The 20,450-nt window shown below is 38.2% G+C and overlaps 2 protein-coding genes across 6 annotated transcripts in view; both read left to right on the top strand.

Moving 5' to 3' along the window:
* pank4 (pantothenate kinase 4 (inactive)) overlaps nucleotides 1–7,554 on the top strand; it is a 29,593-nt gene extending 22,039 nt beyond the window's left edge. For 2 of the 3 annotated variants that reach the window (XM_055185221.2, XM_055185220.2), the window contains exons 18-19: nucleotides 5,132–5,200; nucleotides 5,311–7,554. In XM_055185221.2, coding sequence (XP_055041196.1) covers nucleotides 5,132–5,200; nucleotides 5,311–5,539 — 298 coding nt within the window. In that variant the 3' untranslated portion in view covers nucleotides 5,540–7,554. Of the gene's footprint in view, nucleotides 1–5,131; nucleotides 5,207–5,310 lie in introns of those variants that run through there. The other variant, XR_008638890.2, reaches the window with a different exon arrangement.
* An 8,013-nt stretch (nucleotides 7,555–15,567) lies between these two features.
* The window catches only part of draxina (dorsal inhibitory axon guidance protein a), a 30,504-nt gene continuing 25,621 nt past the window's right edge, over nucleotides 15,568–20,450 (top strand). For 2 of the 3 annotated variants that reach the window (XM_055184554.2, XM_055184552.2), the window contains exon 1: nucleotides 15,568–15,712. The gene's annotated coding sequence lies outside the window, so the exon portion shown is untranslated. The remainder of the gene's footprint in view (nucleotides 15,713–20,450) is intronic. The other variant, XM_055184553.2, reaches the window with a different exon arrangement.

Raw genomic sequence — 20,450 nt, 5'->3', positions numbered from 1 at the left:
AAATTACATGAAAAAATTAAATGCTAGAAGGGAAAAATGTCTTCTGTATGAGTGGTTCAGAAAATGACAGAGGCACGAGTGTATAATAAACCAATAATAAACCAAAATAAATCCAAATGCTTTACCTCAAAGATCAAAATATTGGGACCGGTACCTTCACACTTTATTAACACCAACAACTTGATCCCTTTATGAGCCAAAAGCCACAAACGGTTAAGTGCCAAAACGGTATTTACGTACAAAAAAAGACAAGGACCTGACAACACTGCAAGACCGGAGCAGCCTCACAAAAGCGTACAATACACAACGCCAAGACGGAGGTTTATTGCAAAGCACGATGCTGTTAAATTATTTTGGTCAAAGCTGTGAGTCGTAAGCACGTGAGACGGCAGGACGTTACTGTGGTTATTTCTGTGTCAATCATCACGTCTTGTGGTTCCGTACAGACATGAAACGAACCTTTAGGAGATTAGTTTGCAGTGTGTACGAGACCATTGTTTCCCCTCACTGGGGACAGTGTAAATCTTGTGATGCCAACTTACTTCTACCATAACACAGGCCACTCTTGCAAATATCTACTCTGTATACTCTGACTCCACCATTAGCAAACAAACACATTGCTTGATTTTAGACTGTCTGTTTTGTGCTTGGTCTTACTCATTAATCGCAATGATTGTCATTAATTAATCATGGGGCACACACATCGTTATTATTATAAAAATATGATTAATCGTGCAACCCAAAGGTGCATACGTTTGGCACAAAATTCAAATGTAGAAGCATAGCCCAGGATGCGTAATCAGAGTTTACTGTTAAGTTAGTGCCTTTCGTGTAGGGATGTCCCGATCAGATATGCTCTATCGGTATCGGGTCCGATCCGGGCTTTTTGGCTGGATCAGACATCGGATCAAGGACCGACAACATGACCGATCCAATTCCGATATGTGCGTTAGCCGTGGTTGTTACTGCTATTAAAAGGACAACGTATTATAAAAGCACCATAAACGTTTTATGCAGTATATTCAAAGTCTTTTTATACACTCAGTAGCTTCATGTGAAGGAACAAACGCACATGTAAAGATCTTAAAGTTTACAGAAACACTGTAACTTACTCGCAAACTGAGTTAATAATCCACTGGTGAAGCAGATGGATGAAACGCGTCATTCACACACGCACACACACACAAGATAACTGTAGGCTACTTTAAAGATCTGATTTTATAAAGTCTCAGTAAGCCGTTAGATGGATGCAATTCACTTTGTGCTGAGCACACCATGCATCTAATCTCTTTGTGTTTTAACAGTCATAAACTTTCCATTGCAAGGATTCCCATGAGAGGATGATTCAAGGGCATCAATTCTGCACCCAGAATGCCCATAAACAACCAGAAAGCCCAGCATATGACTTAGGCGCATCAATTCTGCACCGGGAATGTGCATAAAAAGTCTGGTCAAACACATAATTCCCAAAATAACCATCTGCACACTAAAGCTTTTTTACTATGATTGTTTTACGCAATTAAGAAAAAAATATTTAGCATACTTAATTGATCAAACTTACCTATTATATGTTCTCCTAAACACTGCCATGATTCATATTTACTAATGTTTCCTGTAACTTGTAAATCATTTGAAATTATTGATTTTAACATTTAAAATAATACTAGATGTAACAGAAAGCACTATACACATTTAATTACAATAGTATCGGGCAGATATTGATATCGGCTGATATACAGAATTCTGGTATCGGAATCGGAAAAGAAAAAGTGGGATCGGGACATCCCTACTTGCATGTATTTTGTGAATGTAAGCGTCTTTTTTTTATCATAAACGATTTTGACGCGTGTGCAGCAGGCACTTATTTTGACAAAACACATGATGCACATGGTTCACATGACGCAACAAGCACATAATTTGAAAACACAAGCGACACTCCAAACACATATTTTAAATTTGCGCCCCTCGGATGAGCAGTCACAAGCTGCCACTGGTATTAAACAAATCACTCACTTCTAAACATCCGAGCAAAGGAAAATGACGCTCTCTTGCCCTCCAGCGGGGAGTTTCTCCAAGTACGTGACGAGACATGAAAACTATCAATAGTTGATAGTATCTACAATCAGCACAACGATTTTTAAGTCTGGACACATACAAAACAATGTGATGTTTGTATTTACAGAAACACCATTCCCTGTCTGTAATCTCTTAATTTGTTTTGGGGTGTTTGAGAAGTTTCTGAGTGGAAAACTTGGCCAAGCAATAACAAATAACAACAAACAGTTGAGTGCAGGGGCCTGTACCATGAAAATGGTTAAACAAACTCAGGGTTACAAAATTAGTTTCAAGTTGACAAAACCATGCCAGTGTGAACAGGCCTTGTGGGTTCAAGCTATTGTCATGGTACCCAAAACCCAGGATTTGCACAACCTAATCCTAAACTTACCTGGCTAACTAAACTGGCTTCATGGTATAGGCCCCATGACTAAAAGCTTGTTTATTTATACATTTCATTTAATTTATGCATTTATTTTGTAATTGTAAATTTAGTTTAGTTTAAACATACATATTTATTTACTAGCTACATATTTTGTTAATTTGTGTGCTTTAGGCAATGTTCTGCTCAAGAGGAGGAGACAAATTTCAGTCTTGTGTTTACAATTATTTAATAACCAGAAGTCCAGAGTAATGCACTTTTAACAAGTTTCATGCTTATATTAAAGGCAAAGATCACTATTTTAAAAGCTGTTATACAAAACTCATAGCACTAACATGTTTTACTGATAGTAAACAGTAAAAGAAATCTTTCTCCTTCACCACGGCAACACGTAAACACAAACAATTTTTCATAGCGTTAAAGGATTATTCCACTTTCAAGAAAAAATCCTGATAATTTACTCACCCCCATGTAATCCAAGATGTTTGTTTTTCTTTGTTCAGTCAAGAAGAAATTAAGATTTTTTTTAGGTAAACATTCCTATACTTACTGTATGTATACACTCACCTAAAGGATTATTAGGAACACCTGTTCAATTTCTCATGAATGCAATGGTGTAATGGTGTGGGGGATGTTTTCTTGCCACATTTTAGGCCCCTTAGTGCCAATTGGTCATCGTTTAAATGCCATGGCCTACCTGAGCATTGTTTCTGACCATGTCCATCCCTTTATGACCACCATGTACTCATCCTCTGATGGCTACTTCCAGCAGGATAATGCACCATGTCACAAAGCTCAAATAATTTCAAATTGGTTTCTTGAACATGACAATGAGTTCACTGTACTAAAATGGCCCCCACATTCACCAGATCTCAATCCAATAGAGCATCTTTGGAATGTGGTGGAACGGGAGCTTCGTGCCCTGGATGTGCATCCCACAAATCTCCATCAACAGCAAGATGCTATCCTACCAATATGGGCCAACATTTCTAAAGAATGATATGGGCAGATCGTTTTGTATGTGTAAGGAGCCTGGCTGCAGAGTTTTGGATATATTGCAATCTTTGAAGGGATTTGGTGGGGAGACCAAGGAAGAGTGAGTTACAGTAATCTAGGCGGGACATGACGAAGGAGTGAACCAGAGTCTGTGCATCACTAATAGAAAGGAAGGGTCGAAGGCGGTCAATGTTACGGAGGTGAAAGAAGGCAGTTTTAGTGATTTTATATGATGATCAAAACTGAGAGTGGAGTCAAATATAATACCAAGGTTTTTGACAATCACGGTAGGGTGAACAGGTGAATCATCAATATTAAGGGTGAAAGTGTAGTGTTTGGAGATCATGCTTTTAGGGCCAGTCAGCAGAATTTCAGTTTTATCCGTGTTGAGTTTAAGAAAGTTGTTTTGCATCCATGTTTTTAAGTCAGAAAGGCAGTCAGTGAGCGAGTGCGGGGGGGATCAGAGGGTAAAGTGGTGGTAAGATAGAGTTGAATGTCATCTGCATAGCAGTGGAAATTTAGACCGTGGCTACGAATAATATGACCAAGAGGGAAGATGTATATGAGAAAGAGGAGTGGCCCGGGAACCGAACCCTGAGGGACACCAAGAGTAACTGAAGACTCGGAAGACTTATGTGAACCAAGTGGTACAAATTGCTTCCTGTTTGTGAGGTAAGATTGAAAGCAATTTAGGGCTGTGCCAGAAACACTAATAGCAGACAGACGGGAGATTAAGACATTGTGATTTATTGTATCAAAAGCAGCACTAAGATTGAGAAGGATGAGAATATTAAGTGAGCCGGAGTTCACAGACAGAACAAGATCGTTAACTATGCGTAGTAGGGCAGTCTCTGTACTATGACACGGGCGGAAACCAGATTGAAAAGGCTCATACAGGTTGTGATGGTTTAGAAAAGTGTGAAGTTGTGAGGCCACCACTTTTTCTAATACCTTAGCCAGAAAGGGGAGGTTGGAGATAGGACGGTAGTTTAACAGTGATGTAGGGTCGGAATTTGGTTTTTTGAGTGGGTGTAATTACAGCGGTTTTGAGTGCAGCAGGGACGTCACCAGAATTGAGACAGGCATTTATAATCAGTGTAATGGGTAATGGGCTTGTAAACACTGGAGCTGTAGTTTCACATATGTCATGCGTGACCTTTTGACGTGATTTCTTAATACGTAAGGGGATGCTAGTGCAAGACAAGAAGCTAGTGCAAGACAAGAAGTTGTGTTTTAAAAGTACTTTTTTATTTTTTAGGCAAAGATGATGATCGTTTTGCTAGATAAGACCTTTATGCCTCAGTTGGGATCGTTTAGAGACCTTTGAACTGTTGAGGTCCACTAAAGTCCACTATATGGAGAGAAATCCTGGAATGTTTTCCTCAAAAAAACACTTTCTTTTTATAAAAGTGGAGTATTCCTTTAATATGAAGCATTTCTTAAAGTTCTTTTAAGAATTCAGACAAACATGTTTCCCCAGGCCAGAACAGCATAAGTAACATGACTTTAAAATACTACATGATTAAGAAAAATGTTTAGTCTCAATGACCACAAAGTAGTATTGATTTTTGGTGCAAGATTATCGATAAAGTGCCACAAGGTAAAATACTGCAATACTTTAAAATAGCCCCTTTCTCTCCTCCTCCAACATAACATGACAATAAAACGTTTAATTTAATTTTGTTTTCCATTCTCCAGGGCTGCGGTCAGAGAAGACAGACTTGCATTGGTGCAGAATGGTTCGAGCTCCCCTTGTTTAGACTTGAGGTACACACTGTTTTCTGTTATTTGTAGGCTAAAGCATACATTTATTAATGTGTATTGTCAAGTCTTGTCTGTCTGAAGCGATATCCTTTCATTTGTTCTTCATCTAAAAGTCGCCTGGACAAAGTCCTGGCCACAGTTGTCAGGGAACGTGGCACAGATTTGGTGATCATCGAAGGAATGGGCAGGGCCATCCACACAAACTACTACGCCATGCTCAGCTGTGAGAGCCTTAAACTTGCCGTCATCAAGAACTCCTGGCTGGCCGAGCGTCTCGGAGGAAAACTCTTCAGCGTGGTTTTCAAATACGAAGTCCCTGATAAATCCCAAGGATATCATTAGGATAATAAAGGGGTTTTGATGGGTAAAATCGGAAGCCTTTAAAATGCAAAATGTGATCATTGGTTCTTTGTCTTTCTACCCGAGATACACATGATGATTGTATTCAGGTGTTGGGGGGACTGGACTTTTTTTTAATCAAAATCAATAATAAGGGGGCGGTCGTGTGTGCCTGCTCTGAAATTGAATGTTCGTGTCTGCCGTCGCCTCCCTTATAGCAATTAGATGACAGCTGTGGGTTTTTTTCTCATGATGAAATTAAATTTTATTGTTCTCAGGATTCTGTTGCTGTCGACTGACACTCCTGGTGGATTTAGAATGGAAGGGAATGGCAAATTTAACATTTGTGAATGGTTTTGAATCAGGTCTTAAATCTACCGAGACAAATAGTTTGTAAAATTATGCATTTAAGGTTGCAAAATTCTGGGAAATATGGAAACTTTCCATGGAAATTACACAGGATTATATGGGAATTGTGCTAATGCTAATGAGGAAGCTTATGTTTGTATGTGATACAGTTTATATAAATTACCCCAAAATCACCTTCCTTAATTCCTTAAGTTCCCAATTTTGAATATTTTCAAAATTCCATAGCTTTGCAACCCTATTTGCATTTAAGAAATGTGTCTCGTTTTATTGTTTCTTTTGAAGCACCGCAGGATTATTTGTCTTTGTCTTTTCATCTAGCAGTCCGCTGTCAAATGAAACGCGTATGTTGCTAATTATTTAGCTCACTGTAACACTAAAGTATATCTCATCCAGCTGGCATTGTATTTTATTTAGCAAGTGCCACTGTTCCCATGACAACTTTTGTAGTGACAATGATTTTGCGCTCTTTTGATACATCAAGCTTTTTCTGCTGTGGAGGCGTAAAGCCAATTTTTTATGCATTTATGCCTTGAGCGTGCAAAGAACAGTGGTAACCCATCTGAAGTGAACTGAACTGCGTTCTTTTTACAAAGCAGTTGGCGTTTGGACAAGCGATAAAACAACTTATGTGATCCCGTGTTTTTTTTACCATCTGGATGTCATATAAGTAGTGTTGCAGTTAAATGTATAGAAAAACAAAAAAGTATTTTAATGGGATTTGCACCTATTAACACTAGATGTCAGTGTTGTATTATAACAAGACCTCTACGAAAAGTGATTTGATGAGGGATCATGTTAAAGCGAGGGTTTTAATCTGAATTTGTGAGGTGTTATGGTGCCAGAATTTTTTGAAAGGAAACAGTATGCAGTGCCTGCTTCAGATATTACCACATTTATCCTCATGTCTAAGCGGGTCTCGCTTTCTGCCATCTGTGGCGATCTTTGTAATCTAAAATCCATTTCAGGGTTGTACAGCACAGCATTGCCTCAATATTATTCCTGAGAGAGAAAGAGTGTGTGTGTGTGTGTAAGAGAAAGAAATATCCATTCATAGTATTGTCCTGTGTTTTTAGGTATAACACAATCATCTGTTTGTGGGCACTAAGAGTCAAAGCACAGTATTTTCAGGGCTATGTTACACAGTAAGAAGCACACATTGCCTTGTGTGTGTTGGTTATATATGTGTTGTCCAGATAAAACGTGTATAAAATGTCACACATTTTCAGTATTGTAAGCACAGTGTGTACATTATTCTGTCAAAAGGTTTTGGATTTATAGTCTAAAATGTGTGTCAGACAATTGTTTGGAAATGGCCATTATAAACAAAGCTAATCTGATGCCTTGTGGAAAGTTGACTCTCTCTCACTCTCTCAGACTGAAGCTGTCCTCGGTTATCTGGTTTACTAAAGCATTCTTTTTTTGTGAAATTTTGTAAAGTCCAATGTAAATATAATGTAAGCATGTACATACAATTTACTGTTAATTTGCATATCTTGACACGTACTTGAGATGCTCAGTATTTTACAAAAATATGCTCACTTGACAATCATATGTAATTCTGTTAAATATATTTTACAATGTCTACACTGAGTTGGGGTCTTTGTTTTTTCTGCATTTTTCCAATAATAAAATACCATATAGCAGCTTTACTGTAACGCATTTTGTTTGAAAACAGGTATTTTGAACAATAAAAATGAACAATCCAATGAATTTGCAGTGGATAAAGTAGTCTCTATGTGACAAAGGTTTTGAGGGGAAATCAGCTGAAAGTCAGAGCAAGTTATTTACTGAATTGTGCACAATAAGATTAGGATGAATGTGACGTCACTGTCGCTGCCATTTTTGTATCCGGTCACAGTTGCGCGCCCTGTTTTAGTCTATGGTCACAGCAGCCACAACTAGAGGAAGATCAATAAAACACTCCCAGACGGTTTACAACAAGATTACAATATACCCGGGATATGTTGTGCTGTTGGCTGTTACAACAGTTGTCAGAGAAACCCAAACTACAATTTTATTCTGTTCCCATGGAGTTAGATCGGCTGAATAAAGGATTGGCTTCAATCAGATGTGACCACTAAGAATAACATAAATGCTTGTGTAATATTAAATTAATAGTAAAAAGTTCTCAAGTAATTAAATAATTACCAAGTAAACTGTCGATGATAAAATAAGAACAGAGAAACTAATGAAAAATTGATAAATATAACGTCAAGATACAGGTGCAGATAGTGCTTTAAATGTGCAGTGTGTAATTTTGAGAAGGATCTCTTGACAAAACTATATTATCAGGGGTGTATAAAGACCTTACATAATGAAACGTTATGTTTTATTATCTTAGAACTAGACCTTTTTATCTACATACACTGAGGGTCCCCTTACATGGAAGTCGCCATTTTGCGCCGCCAATTTTCTACAGAAGCCCTTAAAGGCGGAGTCCACGATGTTTGAAAAACGCTTTGGAAAAGGAGACGGGCCGACTACCAAAACACACTTATAGCCAATCAGCAGTAAGGAGCGTGTCTACTTACCAACATCCTTGCCGGGTTGCGTATGTGTGGGGCGGGTCTATCAACAGAAGGTTGAGATTCTATTGGGGTAGGGGCGTGTTTGTTTAGGTGATTTCAAATATCAACATTGGCTTTCAAACATCGTGGACTCTGCCTTTAAGTTGTCTCTGACGATGCATGTTTGTCTGGTGGTGGCTACCGTAGCTTCTCTATGTGTTTCAAAAGCGAGGGGTGAGCAGTGTACTAAGCCATTGGTTGCAATTCGCAACCCTACCACTAGATGCCGCTAAAATTTACACACTGCACATTTAAGTACTTTTTTTTTATTAACACATACAGCAGTCCCTTTAAAGTCCTACAGTAATGCATGGATTCAATAGCCATACGTACGTCCTAAACTACTTTTCCCTAAACAGTTCACTTTGCAGCAGACTTTCTTTTGCGTCCCAGCAACTTATTATAAGGACTACAGAACAATAAACTGAATTACATTATGATATTGCTTCACCAGATCCTTGGCATTTATATGAGAGAGCAGGTGTGCCAAGCAGGTTTCACAAAGACTTTTCACGTGGGTATCCTCTTGAAAATAATGCATTATAACATACCATTTTTATTTAAGAATTATAGTAGAGATAATGGTGTTATGTGTGCTCATTCACTGTTAACTGTGGGGTGTAGGGTTGTTATGGTAACGCGGTACAGAGTGCTAGAGAGGAGGATTGTTCATGGGTGCTGGTAAATTAAAGCCAAAAATGTTCACCAAGTTGTCCAACCTAGAAAATGTGAGAAAGATCAACCCAGTAACTTAGTTTGGGTAAGCCATTTACTGCAAACATGTAAAAATTGGGTCGTTCAGATTTCGCCTGTTTTGTGAGGTAGGTAGCAAGGCCAATTACAATAATACCGCCCCATTTATCTGCACTATCCAACCACAGCACTGCCATTTTGTGCAGAGAGAAAGAGAGAGAAAAGAAGGAATTGACAACACAATTGAGTTTCAATTACAACAAACCACCATCATTGTGATCAGTGTTTGAATTTCATCCGCTCATTTGCATTTTAAAGGACACACCCAAAAATGGCACACTTTTGCTCAGGCCTACAAATTTGCAATTTTAACATGCTATAATAAATTATATGTGGAGTATTTTGAGCTAAAACTTCACATACACACTCTGGGGACAACAAATACTTATTTTACATCTTAAATAAACCTCATAATATGACACCTTTAAAAGAAAAAGAAAACTCTACCATGTTATATAAGATTTTGATCATACCCACCCTACATCGTGCCCTAGCTTTCAGGCTGGTAATAGCGGAGTAATAGCGAGTGTTTCCAAAAGTCAAGAAGAATTTAATCATCATCTTAACAATGACAGGTGCAGTGATTTACACAGGAAAACGATTCAGGAAACTGAGTGGCAGTACACATCATTGTAAGCAAAAAATTGTCTCCTGATTTCGTTTCAGGTAATGGGCCGAGACAGTCAACAATAATGTGCTCACCAAAAACAGGAACGGGAGACAGGGGAGCAGGTGGAATCTGCTGATTCGGCTGTCCCACGCTGATTCGACTGTTCGTGGGCTAAACTTGATATCCTGCAAACATTTTTTTTTTAATTCTTGCAGCAAAATTAATTTGCGCAAGGTTTTGAAATCATTAACTTTGCTAGCACATACACCACTTCTCTTAAACAATTTTTCCCTTTTCTCTGGCAAACTCCACAAAGGTCTGACTGGATGTTTATAGTGCTGTCTATATGCCATATGCACGAAGAATAGCAGCTTTTACAGTATCATACTTCAGACTGTCTTTTAAAGAGAATGTAGAACAGACCTCCTGAGCTTTACCAATCAGTTGACACTGTGACAACAGAGACCAAACATCTTTCATCCAATGGAGGAAAAGCTCAATGCACTCAAATGGACTGAAATAGAGTCACAAACAACATAAGTATCAACGAACAAGTGACTCAAGTGACATCAGATTTTTACAAATCCATTAATCCTATTAACATTTCTGGAAATTCATTTTAGTTCTGAACACTAATTGAAGATTTAGCATAACTTTAGACTTTTTTACCTTCTCATATAAAATGTAAACACGTCAGACGTTGTTGAGTCAGAACTTCAGAAGCAAGGTGATGTGTGAAGGGACACAACAGAAAGGAATAAAATATGACACCCACCTATATTTCTGCCGCTGCTTAATTAGACACAGTAGTCCAGAAACGCGGCTTTTTTCATATTTTAGGAACACATTTAGTGTTTGAATTGATGCGTGGTTGAATCAAACACATGTACTGCAGTGCATGTGCATGCTGAACCGTGGGAGGATGATAGGACAGTTCGATTCTTTACTGAGAACCATTGCACCCCTATAAAGTACTGTAAGAGTGATTAGAAATCACTTTGCTATCGCTGTTTTTTGATATCACACGAAATTAACACTGCATGAACTCAAGCAAAACCAATTTTAAACACCTCCATGCAACATCATTGCTATAGAAACCAATGCAGCTATTAGAAAACAAAAAGGCGCCATAGAACACAAATCGGATCTGAACAGTTGTGATACACAGTGTGGACAGCAATACGGCAGATAAGGCAAATGCCTGGGGCTCTGCATATTGGCCTGATCATTTAAACAATCCGAAATGTATGTATTAATAATACGTAACACAACCACATGTCTACATCCCCCTTATGCTGGGTACACACCAAAAGACTTTTTACATCTTATAAGATTTTCAAAATGTGATAGATAGACCACAAACATGAGGACAAAAAAATCCTAGATTTAACCGTTTTGCTCCTATAATGTGTGGTATGCCATGATATCTCAAAGACAGCACACCACACACGAACAGATTTTCAACCAGAGTCTCGACTTTGAACACAGGAAATCTCGCAAAACCTTGCGAGACTTTAAAATAAGCATGGCAGATGACATATAGGAAGAAATTTTAATGATTGTGTTTGGAACGATTTTCACAGAAAATTCAAGGGGAAAAAAGGGTTTGGGTGAAGTCGTGGAGACAGCGGGAACATGGTCTGTACAAGTTCACTTTGCATCAACTTTACTTTGTGCTGCTTCCGTCTTCCATCATCTTGCTTCCTGATTGGATAATGTTACGTTTCACGTGATAATCTCAAAAGCGTGCGCGCGTTTGTCCTCGGGGGGTCCCCCACACATCAGGATTTCTGATCATAAATATTAAACATGTTTAATATTTAATAACATGGGAAATAGCTAGGATTGTCTGAAGGGGGGAAATCAGCCCCAAATCAGCCCGATTATCTTTTTGTGGGGCCCCCTCTTGTATGCTCTTGATGCTTTTGCAGCCTGTTTTAAGGCGTAGCATATTAAATTCACATTACTGTAGAAAATGCATGATTTGAAACATAAAGAGGATTTATCCGTCTGGCAGCCAGAAAGAAAGAAGTAGCACGAAGAGAAGGAATGACGAGATGATGATGACTTACTGTAAGGATAATAATGACTCATACTTTAGATGTCAATTTCATATTCATTTCGCTACATGTAATTATTTGCTAGATGAAATACTGGTAAAATAATAACTGGTTAGCTAGGGTTAGCAGCAGCATGTATTATAGTGTAAGCAGGTATTAATTCAGGCTGAAATGAAAAAGGCGGTACCGGGAATGATGCACACATAAATTTGAGGTGACAGCATATTATAAATATAAAGATTGTATTGTACCTCAAAGCTTATGTTGTGTCTTCTTTTAAGATAAATACTGACATTATTTGGATTAAAATAAACACTTTATGTTCTGTTAGATGTGTTTTGACTATTTATTGTGTGTTGTATAATTATGTCTGGTTAATGAAGATATATTAAGAAAAATATTTTAATAGGGCATCACTGATTAAATTTGCCTGGGGCCCCCACTTAATGTAGCTTCCCCTCTGGTGGACAGTCAGTCATTCAAATTAGACATGCACAAAAATCGGACTTAAACTGACAGTGTGAACATAGTCAAATGACACAGGATGTTACAGAAAGCTTTCGCTTTTTTGATCTATGTTTTCTCTACAGCACATTTACTGAGATTGTTTTAAGAAAAACTGTAAGTAGCCTATGTTTGCATACTGTAACCAGGTTGTTACCCCAGGAACCCACCAAACATGGAACGTCTGGGAGATGTTTAGATCATGTCTGTATAACGTCCGTTAATTTAGACCCGCTTTTAAACATCTGTGTGGACATTACTCTTGCACCCCTTTTGAATGTCCATGGACGTGCTAAAAAGGTTCAGTGTATGAACATCTGTTTGGTTCACCTTATGGGCGTCTGTGGACGTGCAGTACAGGTTCAACGTATGAACGTCAGACTACAACCCCTTATAGACATCTGTGAACATGGAAAACAGGGTCAGTGACTAGACGTCACCCTTGCACCTCTTTTGGATGTCCGTAAATGTGCTAAAAAGGTTCAGTGTATCAACGTCTGTTTGGTTCACCTTATGGGCATCTGTGGACATGCAGTACAGGTTCAGTGTATGAACGTCAGACTACAACCCCTTATAGACAGCATGATAATTGCACAGGTGTGACTTAAGCTGGCCACAATAAAAGCCTTGGCTCTCCGGCACCCTAGGTCAGGGCTATTCAAATCTTACCCTGGAGGGCCGGAGCACTGCATAGTTTAGCTCCAACTCTAATCAAACTTATCCACCTGTGATTGTCTAGTAATCATGAAGACCTTGATTAGCTTGCTCAGGTGTGTTTGATCAGGGTTGGAGCTAAACTCTGCAGTGCTCCGGCCCTCCAGGGTAAGATTTGAATAGCACTGCCCTAGGTGTTTTTCAATGTCAAGGATACTTCCTTGGCAAAACTGGTCTTTCCAAGTCACTTTCTTCAGAGGCTAGGCGAGGCTCCTCTTTAGCATTTGGAGAACACGTAAATGGAACAAGCTAGCAAGTGCATGTCATTACGTCAGTGAAAATGTGTGCTTTCGGCGCTGATTGCATAGGATTGTGGGTGATTTGAGAGTGCGAATGATACAAATTTGCATCCTTTCCTGTATATGGGATATTTTTTGAACGAAGGACTCATTCCTTATTTGAAATTCAGTGGATCCTCGACATTGGAACAGTCTTTCTGCACGATGGCTCCTTCCACTTCTTCATGGCTTCTCATGTATCTCCCTGATCAAGGTCCCATCCAGGACTGCATTCATCTTCCTCCTCCTGGCAATCCATCGGCCTCCAGAACCCCCTCCTACTCTTCATGGCCCAAGGTCGCAGGGATCGTCTGCCCTCACTCTCCAGACTACATTACCCATAATCTTTTGCACCCCCTCAACCACCATCTTTGATTATCGTCTTCACCTGTTCACCATTACTCGGACTCTATATAGACTCACCATTGTCTTTATTCATTGTCAGTTCTCATCTGTTATCTGTATTTACCCTTAATCTACAAAAGTTATGTTAGGTGTTACCAGTCACTGTCCTCCTCATCTTTCATACACATTTCACGAGTTCACACTTACAAATAACTCAGAACAGGGTTATTAATATGCGTACTTGGCATGCTGTCCGAGGAGAGGGCTCTGAGCTCGTTAATGGCCTTGCGGAGAGAGGGTTCCGGGCTCACCCTTAGGCCTGATCCCAGAACAACCCCCCCCGTTCTGGTTAGTAGGGTGACTAGGCATTCGTGCGGAGAATGGGAGGTGGAGGGATGCTGAAACTATCGAGGAATGAGGGTGAGTTGATTTACAGTCTATATAGGTTTCTGTTGATGCCGATCAGGTGGACACCTGATTGCTGATTGTTGACAGCTGGTCGTAGTTGAGGTGATTAGGTTGATTATTTGAACGGGTTCCTCCTGAACTTTGTTGATAAAATATCATATTGTGACCCATATAACGAGATGTCTCTACACGCCTATAGTTCTTGGATATATTCATGTCAGCCAAGGGGATAGGTATTATTTAAAATTTTAAAGCAGTAGATGTGCACACTGTCATCCAGTACCTGAAAAAGTGTTGATGTCCAAAACCTTGTGTAATATATTTGGTGGTAAGACCGGATTGAACTGTGGCCTTAAGAAAATGGTACACCTGATTAAACATTTTATGAATGTCTTTTAGATGTCTGCAAAGACATCGAAAAATCCTGTAAGGATGTCACTTGGATTTCAATAATGAACATTTTAAAAAACATCCTTTAAAAGATGTCTTTTGAACGTTTAACAAGCATGTTGGTAGGATGTCTAATTTCAACACAAAAAAGACGCCTAGAAAAGACGTTGCATGAACGTTCTCTCTGGCTCCCCAGTAAATGTCTGTTAAACGTTCAACAAGCATGTCAATAGGACGTCTAATTTCAACACAAAAGAAGATGTCTAAAAAAGACGTTGCAAAAACTTTTATTCTGGATACTCAGTGGACGTCTTTTAAACGTTCAACAAGCATGTCAGTAGGACGTCTAATTTCAACACAAAAAAGATGTCTAAAAAAGACATTGCAAATTCTGGCTACTCAGTGGACGTCTTTTAAACCTTAGACAAAGACGTTATAATGACATCTTTTGGACTTGTTTTGTTTGTAATATTTGATAACCAGCTCTTTTATAATTTATACATTTTTTCACCTGAAGTGAAAAAGAAGAAGTAAATTAAGTTAAGTTCTTTAGTTGATAACATTTGATTTTAATAGTCGAGATTATAAACTGCACCCCGTGATTCTCTTTAAAAGCTGATGCAATCATTTGCATTAGCTATCATTTTGTCGTAGGCCGTTTGCTTGTTTATTAGTTCAGTATAATTTTTCTCCTGAGATGTCAGATGTTTGCAGGGAACTAATATGCTGGCAGGAGTTATGCTTATATTTTAAATTCTTATTTTTTTTCCTGAGGAGAAAATGTGGGAAAACCTGTTTGTAACGAATGCGGGTCTCTGATTGATTTGACCATTTTCTTCCCATAGCCTATATATGAATTGTAAAGCTAACACTATAAAAATGCTATTAATGAAATGTAAATGAAGTCAACCCTTAAAATTGTAGTTTAATTACCTTCTCTGAGAGTGATCACCAGGTAATTCCGTCGTTTTATAATGTCGTCGGTTTTTTTTTTTTTTTTGTATAAAAGTAGTGAGATTTGCGCGGTAAACCCGATTTGTGATCATCATCACTGACATCAGCTCTCACAGCGGCGCGCATCGGGGAGCGCGCTTGAGTCTCTCTCTCAGAGCGCGAGAACAGCTCAGCGTCTATGGTCCGCTTCTTCACGCGTCTCCTGCTCAACGGATTAAAACACGGTATGATACCTGCTCTTATATTCAGTCATAAATTATTGTTACCTATTTCGTGTTTGTTTGCGTTTGACTGGTTTTCTTTGGTTACTGGTTAGTAGACCTAAAAGAAACCACAACTTTTACCTCTCCTCCTATTCCAGTCCGTCTTTACATCAGTATTATTTGTATTTCTATTATACAAAATAGTAAACAATAGTTATTTCTTGGACAAATGGTGTCGATTACAATTTGGCCTTGAAATTTAACCATTGCAAAACGTATTTTGTCACAAATATAAATGGATAACATACCATAATACACAATTTCTTCTAAATGCTTTAAGTTATTTTTAATTGCTATTCATTTATCATCTATTTTCCAATTAACAAAATCGTTTTTTACTATTTTTAATAAACACTTTTTTTATTAGTAATATAAAAGTAGTACACTTAAAATGCGTCTCAAGCCACTGTGTACTGAGAAGAGCAAAAGAAAAAATTATTTCCCCCTTATGTTCATAATTGTATGTCTTGAATTGAAGGGCAGCTTGTTATGAAAGCTGCAATTACAGATGAATTTCAATTTGACACTAAATGCAGCTTTTGAGTTTCACTCATCATTATACATCTGTAGTGTGATGTCTGACTTTAAGGATTGATTGGAAACCAATGTTGGGTCTGGTATGTTGTCTTGGTATATCAAAACTTGTCAGATCTAACTTGCGTCTAAAGACAGATTTATATAACATTTATACGTTGTTATTTTATATCTATCTATTAATGTGTAAGTGTAAAGTTTGTAGGGATGTTACATAGAAAAACTGTAATTTTAGGAATGCAGAACACATTATTTCCAATGCATATTTAGTTTTGGCATTAATGAATGCTGTTGGTAGCTCCTGCAGTTGCAAAGCTCTGAAACGGTGCTATAATAAATGTATGCATATTTCTTTCATCCTAAATGTGTTTGGCACTATTTCTAAGATCATATTCGTTTTTGCTTGCTAATTCAGAATCTGTTCCAATTAAAAGAAGCACACTTCTGAAGAACTGATGTTTTAAAGACGATACATATATTGATTTGACCAGCCAGTAACAAGACATCGATTACATCTCCACGCAATGCTGAATGAATGTGAAATAAGTAATCAATAGCCACAGTGAAATGACCTTCTGCTGATTCTGGTTTGGGGGGTGATTGTCAAAAGAGTATAGACACTACAAATGTAGACCATCCCTAAAACACCTCCAATCTCTCCGGCTATTAAGAGACCCTAAAGCAGATCAATAAAGACCTTTGTGTGATTTGTGCTCCTGCTGGTTAACTGGAGGCCGGTCTTTGTGGGGTACTGGAGACAGCTGGTCTATTGCTCCACAAATGAGACATTGTCCCTTTCGATAGTTTGTACGGAAATTGCTTTGACTTAACATAGACGTTTCCTTGTAAACTAGTTTTATATTTGATGTCATATGGTGCAGTTCTTCACGTTCACCTATTATTGTTGTCTTCACACCTCAGGAAGTGCATGTAATGACTGTGTGCATGTGCGTTGGTGTGTTTTTTGGGACGGGATGAAGGAGGTTCCCCTGCTGTGTGGATGAGGAGCATTCTGCCAGGACGCTTAGCTAGAAGATAAGACACATTGCAGGGAGCCAGTTATGATGTTAAGAGACAAACATGATAGGCTATTTGATTGAGCCGCACATGCGTTGTGCCCGCAGCAGACAAGATCTCCTCCTCAGCTCTCTTGGCACCAGATGGGTCCTCCTTATGGCAATTTTAACACTTACGCTGTTGTTACCCGCTTTGTGTCCTTGACACTTCTAGAGCTGCCAAAACGAACAATGTGAGGTGTGAAATTGTTGAAAGTGTTTGTGAAGACGTGTGTAGATGGGCTTATTTTCTTCTTATGAAACATTCTTTTGTTTGCTTTTCTTAATTTTAGGGAGCTATACATAAAATCTTTATATTTCGCCCCAGCTTTTCTCAGATTCTCAGAGCAATATTGAAAAGATGCAATTTGCAAAGCTAGGCACTTGTTTAATTCCTCTAATTGATCTTAGTCAGATATAATGCGCTTTAAAAGATCAACACTCCCAACAGTGCATTATGTGACTGCATTAACCTTTTTATTAAAAACAAGTTATGTAAGGAATAATTGATTACGGTCAGTTGAATTATTTGAAAATAATGCACACCCAAGGTGGTAATGCGTCACGACACAAAGCTGAGGTGCATTATTTTCAAATAATTTATAGGGCTGGTGTCAATTATCCCGCTTATACCACGGTTACCACAGACATTCATCTGGTAGTTACTTTAAGACGTTTGACAGGTCAGGTGTGTGTTTATCGAAAAATAATGCATAACCGTGGAACATTTCTCAACCAATGAACATAAAACATTCAGCAGCCCTGTGGTGTAAATGACAAACAACGTTTGTTTTCCTTTTTAATCTAAGATAAACTTATTTCTGACTGTGATTTTGTTTTATTAAAGAAGTGTTTTTGTCTTTTCGTATGAAGTCTAAATATTTGCAAAATTACGTACAATGCTGATGGAAAGGTCGCAAACCCTCCAGACATGGTCATTGTTTTGTGTAAAAAATTAAAATACCCGTTTCAAATGTACATCCAAACTTAAATTTGTAAAGTAGACGTTCTAAATGATGGTCACAAACAATAAGAAGATATTTTGTCATTATTTACAAAAGTGATTTACAATATCTCACTGAAATTTTGTCTTGTACATAAGTTTTTAAACCGTTTTATTTAGTAGCTTTTGGCACCTCCTTATGCAGCCATTACTTCAAACTAAACATCTTCAACCAATGACCAGTCTCTTAGGGCCCGTCCCAATACCTCCCCTTCCCCTACATTTTTGCCCAAACCCTCGTTTTTGCATGTGCACATGTAGGGATAGGGCGTCCCATTACTTTAGGGAGCAAGACGGAGTGCTATTTTCCCCTTAGAATCAACCCTCAAAATGTAGTCAGGGCCGATGCAGGCTTAAAACGAAGTGGGAGATGAAATTACCCAGGATACCTTGCGAGCTGGTGAAACTTCTCGACCAAGATGGCAGACACCGCTGGAAAAGAACAACTATATTTTCGCAAATAAGCATGTTAAAATTCTGGAAATTGTTGGAATATGTTAGTTTGAACACGAGTTTTGTGTTTGTGAAGTTTTGAACACTAATGTTAGAAAATATTTCACAAAGCTATCTGACGACTTCTCGTGACTGCTTCGAGAGAGTCTGCCCAGATAGCATGCAACCATTGAAACAATGTTGGGAATCGTTGATTTGTCAATGTTGATGCCATTGAGTCAATATCAGGTTTGCACCCTCCATTGGTATTGAAAAGGTATTGAGGTGTCAACGAATCACCATTATCGTGATCAGTGTTTACTTTAGTTGGGCCGTTTACTCTTGTGTTTTAATGTTAAGTTTTCTTTGCCTGTTATACATCTGCTATTGCAAAGAAAACAAAGATTTAATGTTATCAAACAGTTTAATTATTGTAGATATACCTAAATAATATTAATGAAATACTGTTAAGGTTGTGCAAGAAATGGATATTACAGTACTAGTTGGAGACAGTGTCAGGTCTGTTATTTTGAGGATTATAAAAACACATTACGTGTTAAAATATATATAAAAACACATTAAAGGTTAATTAAAGGACTACTGAATCTACCTCTGACATCATGAATCATCTATGAATCTCATCAATGGTGACGATCAACAAAAGAAAGCTTCATGCTGCAATGCATGCTGGGTATCATCGTAGTACTAAACTAATTTATAACTCCCAGCATGCATTGCAGTTGATCGTTTAATCTGAATTTGTTTGATGATTGTCACCATTGTTGAGATTTGTAGGATGAATAATGATGTCTGAATGTGTCAGCATATTTTCTGTTTATCTTGTCACAATGGATTTACAAACCAGAACAATTATAATGGTCAAATATGGATCGACATAATCATGTAAAGCCACTTAATTTCATATCATCTTCAGATCTTCGCAAAAAGCAATCAGTGTCAACTGAACTTTGAAACACATCTTTGTTTTCCAGTGCACATGCGTTTCTACATAAACACACACAAATACTAAAAAAGAAAAGAAAGATTTAACTTAGTGAATGTCAAGAGTCAAGGACCGAACTAAAGCAAACACTGATCACGATAATGGTGGTTTGCGGAAATTTCAATATTTTTTCAATATTAATGGAGGTTGCATTGATTCAATGCAATAAACATTGACAAACCAACTGTTTTTAACATGATTTCAATGGTTTGCATGCTATCTGGGTGTCCATCATATATACATCTGATCTGGGAAGTTTTGTCAGTATTCAGGATGTGCGTTCCGGCGTTCATGTGAACTCGTATTACCCGGGCTTATGGAGAGTTCAATCATATTAATAATAATCCCGCTACACATGACGTAGGTGAGCACATTCGCTATGCTACTTTTCATATAGTGGTGTTCCAATTCATAGGGAACGATTTGAATCCCCACTTCCCTTGTTTAGGAAACTTTACTTTTGAGGGCACTCAAAACCAAGTGGAAGTTTTAAGTGGGTAGAAATGGGATGGGGCCTTACATCTGCCTTTTGGGATTTTTGTCCACTCCTGGACATCTGGCATGTACCACCCACTTCAGGTCTAGCCACAACATTTAGATTAGATTAAGGTCCGGACTTCGATTAGGCCACTCAAGAGTATGAATCTTCTTTCATTTTACCCCTTTCCTTGG

Source organism: Misgurnus anguillicaudatus, chromosome 14 (genome assembly GCF_027580225.2).
Source record: "Misgurnus anguillicaudatus chromosome 14, ASM2758022v2, whole genome shotgun sequence".
NCBI classification, from domain to species: Eukaryota; Metazoa; Chordata; class Actinopteri; order Cypriniformes; family Cobitidae; genus Misgurnus; species Misgurnus anguillicaudatus.
Note: the sequence above shows the minus strand (reverse complement) of the source record. Positions and strands in the feature narration are given on the sequence as shown.